The 16,709-nt window shown below is 40.6% G+C and overlaps 1 protein-coding gene across 1 annotated transcript; it reads right to left on the bottom strand.

The window, feature by feature from the left end:
• Positions 1-61: 61 nt before the first annotated feature.
• Positions 62-15,791, bottom strand: LOC118814021 (glutathione hydrolase 5 proenzyme-like). Its single transcript, XM_036579693.1, has 5 exons — positions 15,512-15,791; positions 15,191-15,318; positions 12,813-12,896; positions 347-524; positions 62-173 (listed from the first exon to the last, which is right to left on the bottom strand). The coding sequence occupies exons 1-5, from the start codon at positions 15,697-15,699 to the stop codon at positions 62-64; spliced, it is 690 nt and encodes a 229-aa protein (XP_036435586.1). The 5' UTR covers positions 15,700-15,791.
• Positions 15,792-16,709: the final 918 nt, after the last annotated feature.

Genomic DNA, 16,709 nt, shown 5'->3' with positions numbered 1-16,709 from the left:
TGTTGGGACCAACGACATCGCTGACCGACGTAGTGAGGTCCTGAAGGAGCACTACCAGATGCTACTGGACGCCGCCAGGAAGAAGACGGACGCCAGGATCGTCATCTCCAGACCGCTTCCCTGGCTCCGCAGCTGGTGCGCCCTCAACAGCTTGGGCTATGTGGACAACTGGGCTGCTTTGCCAAGAAAGTGATGATAAAGATTGCAAAAGCTGTCTATGCGTTTCAAAGCATTACCAGTACTGAAGAGTGCCAAGAGGGCCCCCCTGAGCTAATGCTTGAGCTAGCTGTTAGCTGTAAGTTGTGGCCAAATACAGATTTGATGAATGTTGGTGTGTGTGAAATACCGTGTACTTTGCCTTTCGGTGATGGAGAGATAACGCGCCAGTATTTCAGAGATTTTGACCCCCTCTCTGGCCATGCGGATAGTGGGCTGGAACAGACGGGACCAGGGCAGACGACCATACAGCCTGTGAACATGCTCATAACCACGGATCTGACCAGGCACACCGATCCACTGACTACCTACAGAGAGAGAGAGAACAGGGAGAAAGTGGTGTAGGGGGTAAAACATATGATCTAATTAAATCAAAGTATACAGGAATTGCATGCAGCATAAAAATTGGCAAACAAATTCCATCTCTCAGACGCACAGAGAGAGACAGGGCTGCTGTTTAAGCCCAACACTATTTAATATTTGCATTAATGAATTGGAGAAGATATTAGAGGAGTCCACAGCTCCCTGTCTCACTCTGCACGACTCAGAGATTAAATTCCTGCTCTATGCAGATGACCTGGTTCTGCTGTCCCCCACAGAGCAGGGCCTACAGCAGAACCTGGACCTGCTGGAGCAGTACTGCCAGACCTGGGCCCTGGCAGTAAACCTAAAAAAGACAAACATAATGATATTTCAGAAAAGATCCAGATCTCAGGAAAACAACAAACATTTGTGATAGGTATGAATAATATTGAATACTACTGAGAGGCAAAGCCTGCAGGGGTTTCTATGCCATAAAACAACAAATTTCTGTGGAAATTCCTATCAGAATTTGGCTAAAAATATTTGAATCTGTAATTGAGCCAACTGCCCTTTATGGCAGTGAAGCGTGGGGTCCGCTAACTAATCAGGAATTCCACAAATGGGACAAACATCCGATTGAGACCCTGCATGCAGAGCTGTGTGAAATGATTTTAATGGTGCACAGAAACGCCACAAACAACTCATGCAGGGCAGAATTAGGCCGATTTCCATTAATTATAAAAATATAAAAACACCCCATTAACACTCACTAACACCCCACTAACACTCACTAACACCACACTAACACCCCACTAACACACACTAACACACACTAACACTCACTAACACACACTATCACTCACTAACACCACACTGACACCCCACTAACACACACTAGCACACAACTAACACTCACTAACACACACTAACACCCCACTAACACACACTAACACCTCACTAACACTCACTAACACACACTAATACTCACTAACACCCCACTAACACTCACTAACACCACACTAACACTCACTAACACACCACTAACACTCACTAACACACACTAACACCACACTAACACACACTAACACACACTAACATTCACTAACACCTCACTAACACACCACTAACACACACTAACACACACTAACACTCACTAACACACACTAACACTCACTAACACACACTAACACCCCATTAACACTCACTAACACACACTCACTAACACCCCACTAACACACACTAGCACACCACTAACACACACTAACACCACACTAACAGACACTAACACTCACTAACACCCCACTAACACACCACTAACACACACTAACACTCACTAACACCCCACTAACACACACTAGCACACCACTAACACTCACTAACACACACTAACACTCACTAACACCCCACTAACACACCACTAACACTCACTAACACACACTAACACCCCACTAACACTCACTAACACACACTAACACCACACTAACACCCCACTAACAAATACTAACACACCACTAACACCACACTAACACCCCACTAACACCCCACTAACACACACTAACACCCCACTAACACTCACTAACACACACTAACACCCCACTAACACACACTAACACCCCACTAACACTCACTAACACCCCACTAACACACACTAACACCCCACTAACACTCACTAACAAATAATCACTAACACCCCACTAACACACACTAACAAATAATCACTAACACTCACTAACACACACTAATAAACACTCACTAACACCCCACTAACACTCACTAACACACACTCACTAACACCCCAATAACACCATACTAACACTCACTAACACACACTAACACCCCACTAACACACACTAACACCACACTAACACCCCACTAACAAATACTAACACACCACTAACACCACACTAACACCCCACTAACACCCCACTAACACACACTAACACCCCACTAACACTCACTAACACACACTAACACCCCACTAACACACACTAACACCCCACTAACACACACTAACACCCCACTAACACTCACTAACAAATAATCACTAACACCCCACTAACACACACTAACAAATAATCACTAACACTCACTAACACACACTAATAAACACTCACTAACACCCCACTAACACTCACTAACACACACTCACTAACACCCCAATAACACCATACTAACACTCACTAACACACACTAACACACACTAACACCCCACTAACACTCACTAACACCACACTAACACCCCACTAACAAACACTAACACACCACTAACATACACTAACACCCCACTAACACACACTAACACACACTAACACACCACTAACACCCCACTAACACCCCACTAACACCACACTAACACCCCACTAACACTCACTAACACACACTAATAAACACTCACTAACACCCCACTAACACACACTAACACCTCACTAACACTCACTAACAAATAATCACTAACACCCCACTAACACACACTAACAAATAATCACTAACACTCACTAACACACACTAATAAACACTCACTAACACCCCACTAACACTCACTAACACACACTCACTAACACCCCAATAACACCATACTAACACACACTAACACCCCACTAACACTCACTAACACACACTAACACCCCACTAACACTAACTAATACTCACTAAGACCCCACTAACACGCACTAACCAACACTCACTAACACCCCACTAACACCACACTAACACCCCACTAACACACACTAACACCCCACTAACACTCACTAAGGCCCCACTAACACACACTAACAAACACACACTAACACCCCACTAACACTCACCAACAAACACTCACTAACACTCACTAACACATCACTAACACTCACTAACACCCCACTAACACTCACTAACACACCACTAACACTCACTAACACACACTCACTAACACTAACAAACACTCACTAACACCCCACTAACACTCACTAACACACCACTAACACTCACTAACACACACTCACTAACACTAACAAACACTCACTAACACCCCACTAACACTCACTAACACACCACTAACACTCACTAACACACACTCACTAACACTAACAGTCACTAACACCCCACTATCACTCACTAACACACCACTAACACTCACTAACACACTCACTAACACTAACAAACACTCACTAACACCCCAATAACACTCACTAACACACCACTAACACTCACTAACACACACTCACTAACACTAACTAACACTCACTAACACCCCACTAACACTCACTAACACACCACTAACACTCACTAACACACACTCACTAACACTAACAAACACTCACTAACACCCCACTAACACTCACTAACACACCAGTAACACTCACTAACACACACTCACTAACACTAACAAACACTCACTAACACCCCACTAACACTCACTAACACTCCACTAACACTCACTAACACACACTCACTAACACTAACAAACACTCACTAACACCCCACTAACACTCACTAACACACACTCACTAACACTAACACACACTCACTAACACCCCAGTAACACTCACTAACACTCCACTAACACTCACTAACACACACTCACTAACACCCCACTAACACTCACTAACACTAACAAACACTCACTAACACACACTCACTAACACTAACAAACACTCACTAACACCCCACTAACACTCACTAACACACCACTAACACTCACTAACACACACTCACTAACACTAACAAACACTCACTAACACCCCACTAACACTCACTAACACACACTAACATTCACTAACACCCCACTAACACACCACTAACACTCACTAACACACACTAACACTCACTAACACACACTAACACCCCACTAACACACACTAACACTCACTAACACACACTCACTAACACCCCACTAACACACACTAGCACACCACTAACACACACTAACACCACACTAACACACACTAACACTCACTAACACCCCACTAACACACCACTAACACACACTAACACTCACTAACACCTCACTAACACTCACTAACACACACTAATACTCACTAACACACACTAACACTCACTAACACCCCACTAACACTCACTAACACACACTAACACCACACTAACACCCCACTAACAAATACTAACACACCACTAACACCACACTAACACCCCACTAACACTCACTAACACACACTAACACCCCACTAACACACACTAACACCCCACTAACACTCACTAACACCCCACTAACACACACTAACACCCCACTAACACTCACTAACAAATAATCACTAACACCCCACTAACACACACTAACAAATAATCACTAACACTCACTAACACACACTAATAAACACTCACTAACACCCCACTAACACTCACTAACACACACTCACTAACACCCCAATAACACCATACTAACACTCACTAACACACACTAACACCCCACTAACACACACTAACACCCCACTAACACTCACTAACACCACACTAACACACCACTAACACTCACTAACACCCCACTAACACCCCACTAACACACACTAACACCCCACTAACACCCCACTAACACTCACTAACACACACTAATAAACACTCACTAACACCCCACTAACACACACTAACACCTCACTAACACTCACTAACAAATAATCACTAACACCCCACTAACACACACTAACAAATAATCACTAACACTCACTAATAAACACTCACTAACACCCCACTAACACTCACTAACACACACTCACTAACACCCCAATAACACCATACTAACACTCACTAACACACACTAACACCCCACTAACACACACTAACACCCCACTAACACTCACTAACACACACTAACACCCCACTAACACTCACTAACAAATACTCACTAAGACCCCACTAACACGCACTAACAAACACTCACTAACACCCCACTAACACTCACTAACACCACACTAACACCCCACTAACACACACTAACACCCCACTAACACTCACTAAGGCCCCACTAACACACACTAACAAACACACACTAACACACCACTAACACTCACTAACACACACTCACTAACACTCACTAACACATCACTAACACTCACTAACACCCCACTAACACTCACTAACACACCACTAACACTCACTAACACACACTCACTAACACTAACAAACACTCACTAACACCCCACTAACACTCACTAACACACCACTAACACTCACTAACACACACTCACTAACACTAACAAACACTCACTAACACCCCACTAACACTCACTAACACACACTCACTAACACTCCACAGGCTCAGGACCAGAACATAACCAGCAAATCTGGTTCTGATCTGAACCAAATTACAAAACAGCTCAAACAGAATTATCTCCCCTATTGGGAAACCGAGTCAGACTCACAGAGTAAAATGCAGTGTTATTTGGCCCTAAAACGTCAGTACAGCATAACAGATTACGTGACCACACTGACTGACCCTAAACTGAGGTCCACCTTGACGAAGTACAGACTCAGTCAGCACCGCCTGGCCGTAGAGACGGGCAGACACAGGAAATCTTGGCTACCGAAAGATCAAAGACTGTGCCAGCAGAATAGGCCTGAGACAGAGCTGCACTTTCTGACTGAATGTGCAAAATTTACTCACATTAGAACAGAATTCTTCAGTAAAATCACCAAAACATGTCCTGTATTTGAGAATCTTCCCCCCACAGAGAAGCTGCCGCACGTTCTATAAGAACATAGAGTTCTGCACACTGGCAGCGCAGTACGTTCACACCTGCCACACTCTGAGGGACAGTGAGTGACCACACCATGTCAGAGATACACACCCACAAACAATTGAATTGAATTGAATTGAGAGAGAACAGAGACAAGGAGAGAGACAGAGAGAGAACAGAGAGAGAACAGAGACAAGGAGAGAGACAGAGAGGGGGTGGGGAAGACAAAGAAAGAGAGAGAAAGAGAACAACAGAGAGAAAACAGAGAGAGAACAGAGAAAAGGAGAGAGAGAGAGAACAGAGAGAAACAAGGAGAACAGAGAGAGAGAGAAAGAGACAGAGAGTAAACAGAGAGAAACAACAGATAGAGAGAAAAGAGAGAGAGAGAGAGAGAGAGAGAGAAAGGGTGGGGTAGGAAAGCCAAAGATAGAGAGAGAAAGAGAGCAGCAGATAGTGAGACCGAAAGAAAGAGTGGTCAGGAAACGTCCGTTAAACCACAATATAACTGACTGTTTCTCAGCTTTTTCATCACCCAAAACCTCCACACTGTGTCTGAAGTGCGAATGGGCTGTAAGTGTGAGGTTTGTTTGTGTAGAAATAAAGCTCACAGTAAGTCACTCAGGTGGATTCAGGATTCAGCGTGTGGAAGGTGTCGACTGAGGGATTTCATTTTTGTGTTGTTAATGTTTTTGATCTTTATGGAGTAAAGTTTGTGCTAAATTGAAGGTTTCCACGTGACACTTGGAACACAAGCTGTCCCGAAAAACGTGATCAGCACCGTGCGATAGCTTTTTGGGCCAGTTTGAGGAGCAGATCAGATGCATTCTGCCCTTTTGATGATGTTATGAAGTTTATGGTCTTGCGCATGAAAAAGTTCAGCTGATTATATATTGTGCTCAATTTACTGAAGTTTGAAATTAAAGTTTTCATACAAATGGTTGCTATGACAACGTTAAGTGGTTTCTAGGTTGTTGCTGGGGCATTGGTAGGTGGTAGTTAGTGTTTTTTGTTGATTTCCAGGTGTTGCTAAGTGGTTGCTAAGGTTGTTGCTAGGGTGTCACTAGGAGGGTGTTGTAATGTTCCAGGTGATTGCTAGGATGTGTCTAAATGGTTCATGCTATTCCAGGTTATTGCTAGGGTGTTGCTATGCAGTTGCTATAGTGTTTTTGATGTGGTCCGTAGGATATCTCTCATATTTTATCCTAGATTGCTTCAGGTGTGTGTAAGTGGTTGCTGTCATATCTTTGGTGGTTGCTAGGGTGTTGCTTTGGTATCTCTAGTTATTTCTAGGGTGTTATGTGCATAGATGAGAACAGAGTTCAGAAAAGACAAACTTAAGCACTGCGGTGAAGTCAGGGTGGGACCTGCATGTAAGAAAAGTGATTCAGACAAGCGCTTCCTCTTTTCTGTCTGGGAACTGATGTGTTTCTGTGTGTGTTTGAGTCTGTTAAGCGTTCAGGATCCTTTCTGCAGTTTCATTTTGCCTGTTGCGTACAGTACCACTCAAAAGTTTCACTTCACTCTCGTCATTAAATCAGTTTCTTTGAAGATGCTTGTATAAAACAATTCTTTGATGAAAGTAATTTCTTACTAGTGTCAGTCAGTTTGCAGGAAGCTGCGGATGCGAATACGCTCTTGTGAAAAACTGAGCTGTTCATAATAATAGAGAAATCTGTACAGCATTGAGAATGAACTGATAAACAAACTGACACCCACAGTAACTCATACGTGAAAACTAATAACCAAATCTCACTAATTAAACAGCTATTCTAATACAATTCCAATAAATAGAAAATTATAGTTTATTATTTAGCCTCTTAAACTCCTTGAGACCACCGGTGGTTCCAAAACGCACTTCATCATATTCTTCATAAGTTTCATATTTCATAAGCTACATTCTAAAGGTGGGGGTCGTATGAGAGCTGTAACTGTCTTCTTTCCAGTCAAATAGATGGGTGATGTCATTTTAAACCCTTATAATAAAAGAAGCTGAACTCACAATTTTTTATTTCTACTGAAAGTCGACCCATTTTTCCACAAATCTGGGCTATAAACTATAAACAGATGGCGTCTCTTCAGTGATCTGCTCTGTAAACATTATTTTTATAAGATAATACAAAGAGCGTCTAAGATTTTTGGCTTTCAGCAGTAAATTGTAAGCATATAGCAATATGTGTATCATAAAACACATTCTGTTAATTTGAGGGGAGCTAACACCCCACTAACACACACTAACACCCCACTAACACTCACTAACACCCCACTAACACACACTAACACCCCACTAACACTCACTAACAAATAATCACTAACACCCCACTAACACACACTAACAAATAATCACTAACACTCACTAACACACACTAATAAACACTCACTAACACCCCACTAACACTCACTAACACACACTCACTAACACCCCAATAACACCATACTAACACTCACTAACACACACTAACACACACTAACACCCCACTAACACTCACTAACACCACACTAACACCCCACTAACACTCACTAACACCACACTAACACCCCACTAACAAACACTAACACACCACTAACATACACTAACACCCCACTAACACACACTAACACACACTAACACACCACTAACACCCCACTAACACCACACTAACACCCCACTAACACTCACTAACACCCCACTAACACTCACTAACACACCACTAACACTCACTAACACACACTCACTAACACTAACAAACACTCACTAACACCCCACTAACACTCACTAACACACCACTAACACTCACTAACACACACTCACTAACACTAACAAACACTCACTAACACCCCACTAACACTCACTAACACACACTCACTAACACTAACAAACACTCACTAACACCCCACTAACACTCACTAACACTCCACTAACACTCACTAACACACACTCACTAACACTAACAAACACTCACTAACACCCCACTAACACTCACTAACACTCACTAACACACACTCACTAACACCCCACTAACACTCACTAACACACACTCACTAACACTAACAAACACTCACTAACACCCCACTAACACTCACTAACACACCACTAACACTCACTAACACACACTCACTAACACTAACAAACACTCACTAACACCCCACTAACACTCACTAACACACCACTAACACTCACTAACACACACTCACTAACACTAACAAACACTCACTAACACCCCACTAACACTCACTAACACTCCACTAACACTCACTAACACACACTCACTAACAAACACTCACTAACACCCCACTAACACTCACTAACACACACTCACTAACACCCCACTAACACTCACTAACACTCCACTAACACACACTCACTAACAAACACTCACTAACACCCCACTAACACTCACTAACACACCACTAACACTCACTAACACACACTCACTAACAAACACTCACTAACACTCCACTAACACTCACTAACACACACTCACTAACACTCCACAGGCTCAGGACCAGAACATAACCAGCAAATCTGGTTCTGATCTGAACCAAATTACAAAACAGCTCAAACAGAATTATCTCCCCTATTGGGAAACCGAGTCAGACTCACAGAGTAAAATGCAGTGTTATTTGGCCCTAAAACGTCAGTACAGCATAACAGATTACGTGACCACACTGACTGACCCTAAACTGAGGTCCACCTTGACGAAGTACAGACTCAGTCAGCACCGCCTGGCCGTAGAGACGGGCAGACACAGGAAATCTTGGCTACCGAAAGATCAAAGACTGTGCCAGCAGAATAGGCCTGAGACAGAGCTGCACTTTCTGACTGAATGTGCAAAATTTACTCACATTAGAACAGAATTCTTCAGTAAAATCACCAAAACATGTCCTGTATTTGAGAATCTTCCCCCCACAGAGAAGCTGCCGCACGTTCTATAAGAACATAGAGTTCTGCACACTGGCAGCGCAGTACGTTCACACCTGCCACACTCTGAGGGACAGTGAGTGACCACACCATGTCAGAGATACACACCCACAAACAATTGAATTGAATTGAATTGAGAGAGAACAGAGACAAGGAGAGAGACAGAGAGAGAACAGAGAGAGAACAGAGACAAGGAGAGAGACAGAGAGGGGGTGGGGAAGACAAAGAAAGAGAGAGAAAGAGAACAACAGAGAGAAAACAGAGAGAGAACAGAGAAAAGGAGAGAGAGAGAGAACAGAGAGAAACAAGGAGAACAGAGAGAGAGAGAAAGAGACAGAGAGTAAACAGAGAGAAACAACAGATAGAGAGAAAAGAGAGAGAGAGAGAGAGAGAGAGAGAGAGAGAGAAAGGGTGGGGTAGGAAAGCCAAAGATAGAGAGAGAAAGAGAGCAGCAGATAGTGAGACCGAAAGAAAGAGTGGTCAGGAAACGTCCGTTAAACCACAATATAACTGACTGTTTCTCAGCTTTTTCATCACCCAAAACCTCCACACTGTGTCTGAAGTGCGAATGGGCTGTAAGTGTGAGGTTTGTTTGTGTAGAAATAAAGCTCACAGTAAGTCACTCAGGTGGATTCAGGATTCAGCGTGTGGAAGGTGTCGACTGAGGGATTTCATTTTTGTGTTGTTAATGTTTTTGATCTTTATGGAGTAAAGTTTGTGCTAAATTGAAGGTTTCCACGTGACACTTGGAACACAAGCTGTCCCGAAAAACGTGATCAGCACCGTGCGATAGCTTTTTGGGCCAGTTTGAGGAGCAGATCAGATGCATTCTGCCCTTTTGATGATGTTATGAAGTTTATGGTCTTGCGCATGAAAAAGTTCAGCTGATTATATATTGTGCTCAATTTACTGAAGTTTGAAATTAAAGTTTTCATACAAATGGTTGCTATGACAACGTTAAGTGGTTTCTAGGTTGTTGCTGGGGCATTGGTAGGTGGTAGTTAGTGTTTTTTTGTTGATTTCCAGGTGTTGCTAAGTGGTTGCTAAGGTTGTTGCTAGGGTGTCACTAGGAGGGTGTTGTAATGTTCCAGGTGATTGCTAGGATGTGTCTAAATGGTTCATGCTATTCCAGGTTATTGCTAGGGTGTTGCTATGCAGTTGCTATAGTGTTTTTGATGTGGTCCGTAGGATATCTCTCATATTTTATCCTAGATTGCTTCAGGTGTGTGTAAGTGGTTGCTGTCATATCTTTGGTGGTTGCTAGGGTGTTGCTTTGGTATCTCTAGTTATTTCTAGGGTGTTATGTGCATAGATGAGAACAGAGTTCAGAAAAGACAAACTCAGGGTGGGACCTGCATGTAAGAAAAGTGATTCAGACAAGCGCTTCCTCTTTTCTGTCTGGGAACTGATGTGTTTCTGTGTGTGTTTGAGTCTGTTAAGCGTTCAGGATCCTTTCTGCAGTTTCATTTTGCCTGTTGCGTACAGTACCACTCAAAAGTTTCACTTCACTCTCGTCATTAAATCAGTTTCTTTGAAGATGCTTGTATAAAACAATTCTTTGATGAAAGTAATTTCTTACTAGTGTCAGTCAGTTTGCAGGAAGCTGCGGATGCGAATACGCTCTTGTGAAAAACTGAGCTGTTCATAATAATAGAGAAATCTGTACAGCATTGAGAATGAACTGATAAACAAACTGACACCCACAGTGACTCATACGTGAAAACTAATAACCAAATCTCACTAATTAAACAGCTATTCTAATACAATTCCAATAAATAGACAATTATAGTTTATTATTTAGCCTCTTAAACTCCTTGAGACCACCGGTGGTTCCAAAACGCACTTCATCATATTCTTCATAACTTTCATATTTCATAAGCTACATTCTAAAGGTGGGGGTCGTATGAGAGCTGTAACTGTCTTCTTTCCAGTCAAATAGATGGGTGATGTCATTTTAAACCCTTATAATAAAAGAAGCTGAACTCACAATTTTTTATTTCTACTGAAAGTCGACCCATTTTTCCACAAATCTGGGCTATAAACTATAAACAGATGGCGTCTCTTCAGTGATCTGCTCTGTAAACATTATTTTTATAAGATAATACAAAGAGCGTCTAAGATTTTTGGCTTTCAGCAGTAAATTGTAAGCATATAGCAATATGTGTATCATAAAACACATTCTGTTAATTTGAGGGGAGCCTTTAAAAAAATATATATATATAATAAAAATTTGCATTTATTTTATGCGGTTACTGAATAATTTGCCTTATGATTTGGTCACGTAAATTCAGATGGACAAACCAAAATATACCCTGGAGAATAAGAGGTTAATAACACTTCCATAATTTTTTACGATGTCCTAACTTGTTTTTTTTTCTAAAGTTCCAAGTGCTGACTTTGACTTTGATTTTTAAACTGAAAATATGTGATGTTAAAATAAAATAACTGGACTGTTGTTTTGTTATCATGATGTTATAATTAATCTTGTAGAATTTTAGGTAAAATAAATGTTACAAGAATAAAAGAACATTTCTGTTCATTTTTACTCGAATTCTATCCAATGAAAGCAAAAGACAAAAAAAAAAACAACATTACATATTTAAGGATATACTGAACTGCAGCAGAGCAGAATGTTTAGGTGATGCTGGGTTACTGCACTGAACTATCTGCACTGAAAACTCCACAGAAATAAATATTATATTAATGCTGTTCTGATAGTGCCGTACCTGTACTGTCATATGAGCAGTCCGAGAGATTTCCTCTGAAGTTCTTTGGAACAGTTTCTCTGGTGTTGATTGTTTTCACTGTACCTAAAAAATGAAAGTGGACATTGTCTGATCAGACCTTTATTATGAAAAAAGTGATTAAGAAATATTAAAATTAATAGTGGTACATTAGACTGATGCAAAAGTTTGGGGTCACTGATTTCATTCACATCAATTGAAGATGTGAGTATAAAATTATTCTATGATTGATCTCATTTCTTATGAGTGTCAGTCAGTTTGTATGAAGCTGTAAAAACGAAGATGTTTTGATGATAATCGGAGCTGTAAGTGATTTCATTTATAAATCTGTACAGCATTGAGAATGAACTGATAAAGAAACTGACACCCACAATGAATCATATCTGAAAACTGATCATCAAAAATTACTAATTAAATAGATCATCAGAGAGTTTTTTACTGAATAAACAGAAAATTACAGCTTATTATTTAATAACACTCCCATTTTTTACCGTCTTCTAACTTTGTGTTGTTCTCAAAATTCTGTAAACTGTGAATAAAGTGTTGATTTAAGTTTTGGTGTTTAGTTTATAGCATTTCAATCTACACTGTATGAGTTATTACTGAATAACAGTTATTATTATGACGTGACCTGTGACCGCCTCACAAAAACTAGTGTCAAAAAAATTAGTGTCATAAAAACTCCTTGTGTTAATCTTGATTGTACTGCTGCAGTCATGGGGCACCGTGTGTACTGATAAATGAAGTTAGAACCCAGTTCTGTTTTAACTGAGGAGCTGACAACCTATTTTCTTAGCTAGAACTGGGCTAATCAGCTAGCTAACATACTAAAAAATAGCTAATAGGCTAAACATGATTCACTTTAAAACTACAATATAAGTTAAAAAAGTAAAGTAAATATGTGACTTGAATGTTTTAAAAGCTTCAAGTATCAGTGTTTTGGTTCCTTATGTAGCTTTAAACCTGCCTCCTTCAAATAAAGAGCGCTAGTTATGAATATCCAGCTTCTACTTCCAAACAGTGCAGTGTTCATCCGGTATGGACATGGCTGAATCCCAAATTTGTTAGACGTATTATGCGCTGTATGTGTGCATTTCCAGCCAACACTGGAAATCACATATAGACACTAAAGGAAATTAGCATTGTTGTGGCTGCGCTAATTTGTTGAGCAACAACTACTTGTAAAAGGAATTTTCGGTAACACTTTATTTGGATGATCCACTGTAGATGTTTTGTAAATGCTCAGTCTGTCTTTAAGTAACATTCAACTAAACATCTATTAAATAAAACTGAACTACAAGTTCAGTGTGAAAGTTTATTAAACCTAAACCTAAACCTAAACCTCACCTTAACCTCAAGGCAAAACCTACACCTACTCCTAACCCTAACCATAACCATACTGTTGTTAATAATCAACTGAATATCACCGGAGAGTTTGTTAGTGATTTAGGTATCTGTAGGGCATCTATATGGGACCATCCAAATACAGTGTGACCGAATTGTCCTGCATTAACCACATTAAACAGTGCTAAATTGTGAAGTTTGTTATTACATGGCAAAAAGTTGGAAAAAAATTGTTGTCAAAAATTTAAATAGCAAAGAATTGAAAAGTTGATCAAATGACTATAACACACAGTGATGGGTGACCGAACATTGTTGTCCTTTTTCAGCAGTCCATGGTTACTTGGCAGCTATAATATACTTTAAAGGAACTACATGTCTTGGCTTAGTAATTGTATTTCTCAATAATTATTAATAACATGAATAACAACTAAAAAATGTATATTTTATCAAATAAGTAAGCCACTTGAGGCCATGCATTACAGTGATTTTATCATGGGTAACAGTGTTATTAGGCGTGACACACAGCCTGTTGCTTTTATTCCAAAATAACTGCATGCATGTCATGATATAAACTATACTATTTTTGCTGTAATTTTGAGGGCCTTGCTGATTGTCTCTCCTCGCCGAGAAATAAAGAATTTTGCCATGAGAGCCTTTGGTACATTCTTTGTTACATTCTTTTCAGGAGACTTGCTTTCAGCTACTCAAAGAAATCCGCTGCCACACGTCCAAAGTTCAGTCTTAGAAGTAGGTTGTATGCTGGTTTTAAGACTGGAGAAATGGCGGAGTTAAAGTGACAGTGGGATGCACAAAAGTGAAGAGTGAACAAATTAAATACAGACAAATTTAATATATTTCATTGTTGAGGACTTTGTGTAGCTTTCTGTTAAATGTATGTTTCCTGCTTTTTTTTATTTGACACAGAAAAATGGATGAGTAGTACTTAATGGGCATTTCGAACAAAACAAAAGGGTGGTCTCTGGGTTTTTTTTACTGCATGTCTCAGCACTGCTTACCATTTTTGTCCATTATGGTGAATATCACTCCTCCTCCAATGCCCATGCACTGCGGGTTTACGACTGACGTGCACAGCAGAGCAGCTATTGCAGCATCTACCGCCGAGCCGCCAGAAAACAGGATATCTCTGAGAAACCGAAAGCAACACAGCTAAACTGACTGCACCGCCAAAACACAGCCGGTAACTAGATAAGAAACTCTTCACCTTGCTTGCTGATCATTCCAAGCTGTATCTTTCAGTGCACTATAGATGAGCTATAATGGTGAATGGCATTCATGCAAAAATCATAAAGAGCAATTATTTGGCTTAAAACACTCACCGTCCAACTTCCGAGCAATTTTCTGAGTCAGCAGCAACTGCAGCTTTACTGAAATTTCCAACAAGACAGACTGTTGGAGGGGGCGGACTGTCCTTAGGCTGGTTTCTCCCATAATAGACACCTATGACTGTAACAGTTATTATCAAAATAATGACGAAGATGCCGCAGAATACCTTTCTTCCAGCCATTACTGCAGGTGTCAATAAACCAAATCTTGCACCAAGAAAGTCATGCAGTGAATGTGGGCGCGAAGGCAGTTAAACAAACACCTCCCCTTCCTCCTGTCACAGTCACATCGGTCGGCAGACTTGACTCCGCCCAACCAAAACCCACCACACTGCAAAAAAAGTGATGCTTTGAATTGACTTAACTCAATCATTGCATCCTTTCCACTTGAATAAAATATATTACATCAACACATTTACTGCCAAAAGTACATATTATTATTATTATAATTATTATCTATTATTAGTACTAGCAGGTAAGCCCACTGAGAACACGGTCTCGTTTGTAATGGGGTCCTGTAAAAACATACTTAAAATACAGTACAATAATATAGTTCTAAAACTATGAGAATGATCAAAATAAATGAAACAAGCCTTGAGTTACATAGAAAAACACCTACAACCCTCATCAGCCAAACTGTTTTAAATTGACTAAAAGGTAGGTGTTGTATTTCCACATAAACTGAAGGACTAAATGATGTGATAGTTATTTTATGTAATGTAATGTTGCAATATTTTGATGTCAAAGTTTATTTATGTGGAAATTATGTAGGCAGGAGCATGCCACGAGCTAATGCGTTTTGGGTTTGGTTAAATAATTTTAAAGTTTTTGAGCAAGACTAATATTAAATAATATTAATATTCATCACATTGAAGCCTATGCAGAAGTCCTCTCATGCCCTGATATAGATCATATAGCATAATCTCAGTCTTTCTGACAGGGCTTAACCCTGCAGCACCACCCGAGGCCTAAAGCCACCCTGACCTGTGAGGTGGATAGTTTATCACTGAGTGTGTGATACATATACTCATATACATGCTGCAGTCTTCTCAGGTAAAGAAGCTCACTGGTGTTTATGAGGCCATCATCTCATCATCTAACCAGACACAGCGGTGAGAACTCTAGTGACCACGGCCGAACTTGCTTATTATGACAGTGCGAGCATGCATCATGATCACTTCATGGCTTTTTG

The sequence above is a fragment of the Colossoma macropomum genome, unplaced genomic scaffold, assembly GCF_904425465.1.
Source record: "Colossoma macropomum unplaced genomic scaffold, Colossoma_macropomum, whole genome shotgun sequence".
Lineage (NCBI taxonomy): Eukaryota > Metazoa > Chordata > Actinopteri > Characiformes > Serrasalmidae > Colossoma > Colossoma macropomum.
The sequence above is the reverse complement of the archived record's forward strand: the minus strand, read 5'-3'. Positions and strand labels throughout refer to the sequence as shown.

Coding starts and splice junctions, on each gene's coding strand:
- LOC118814021 (XM_036579693.1), bottom strand. CDS start 15,699: ATGGCTGGAAGAAAGGTATTCTGCGGCATCTTCGTCATTATTTTGATA. Junction 15,319..15,511: donor AATTGCTCGGAAGTTGGACG/GTGAGTGTTTTA, acceptor TCGGTTTCTCAG/AGATATCCTGTTTTCTGGCG. Junction 174..346: donor ACCGAAAGGCAAAGTACACG/GTATTTCACACA, acceptor TTGGCAAAGCAG/CCCAGTTGTCCACATAGCCC.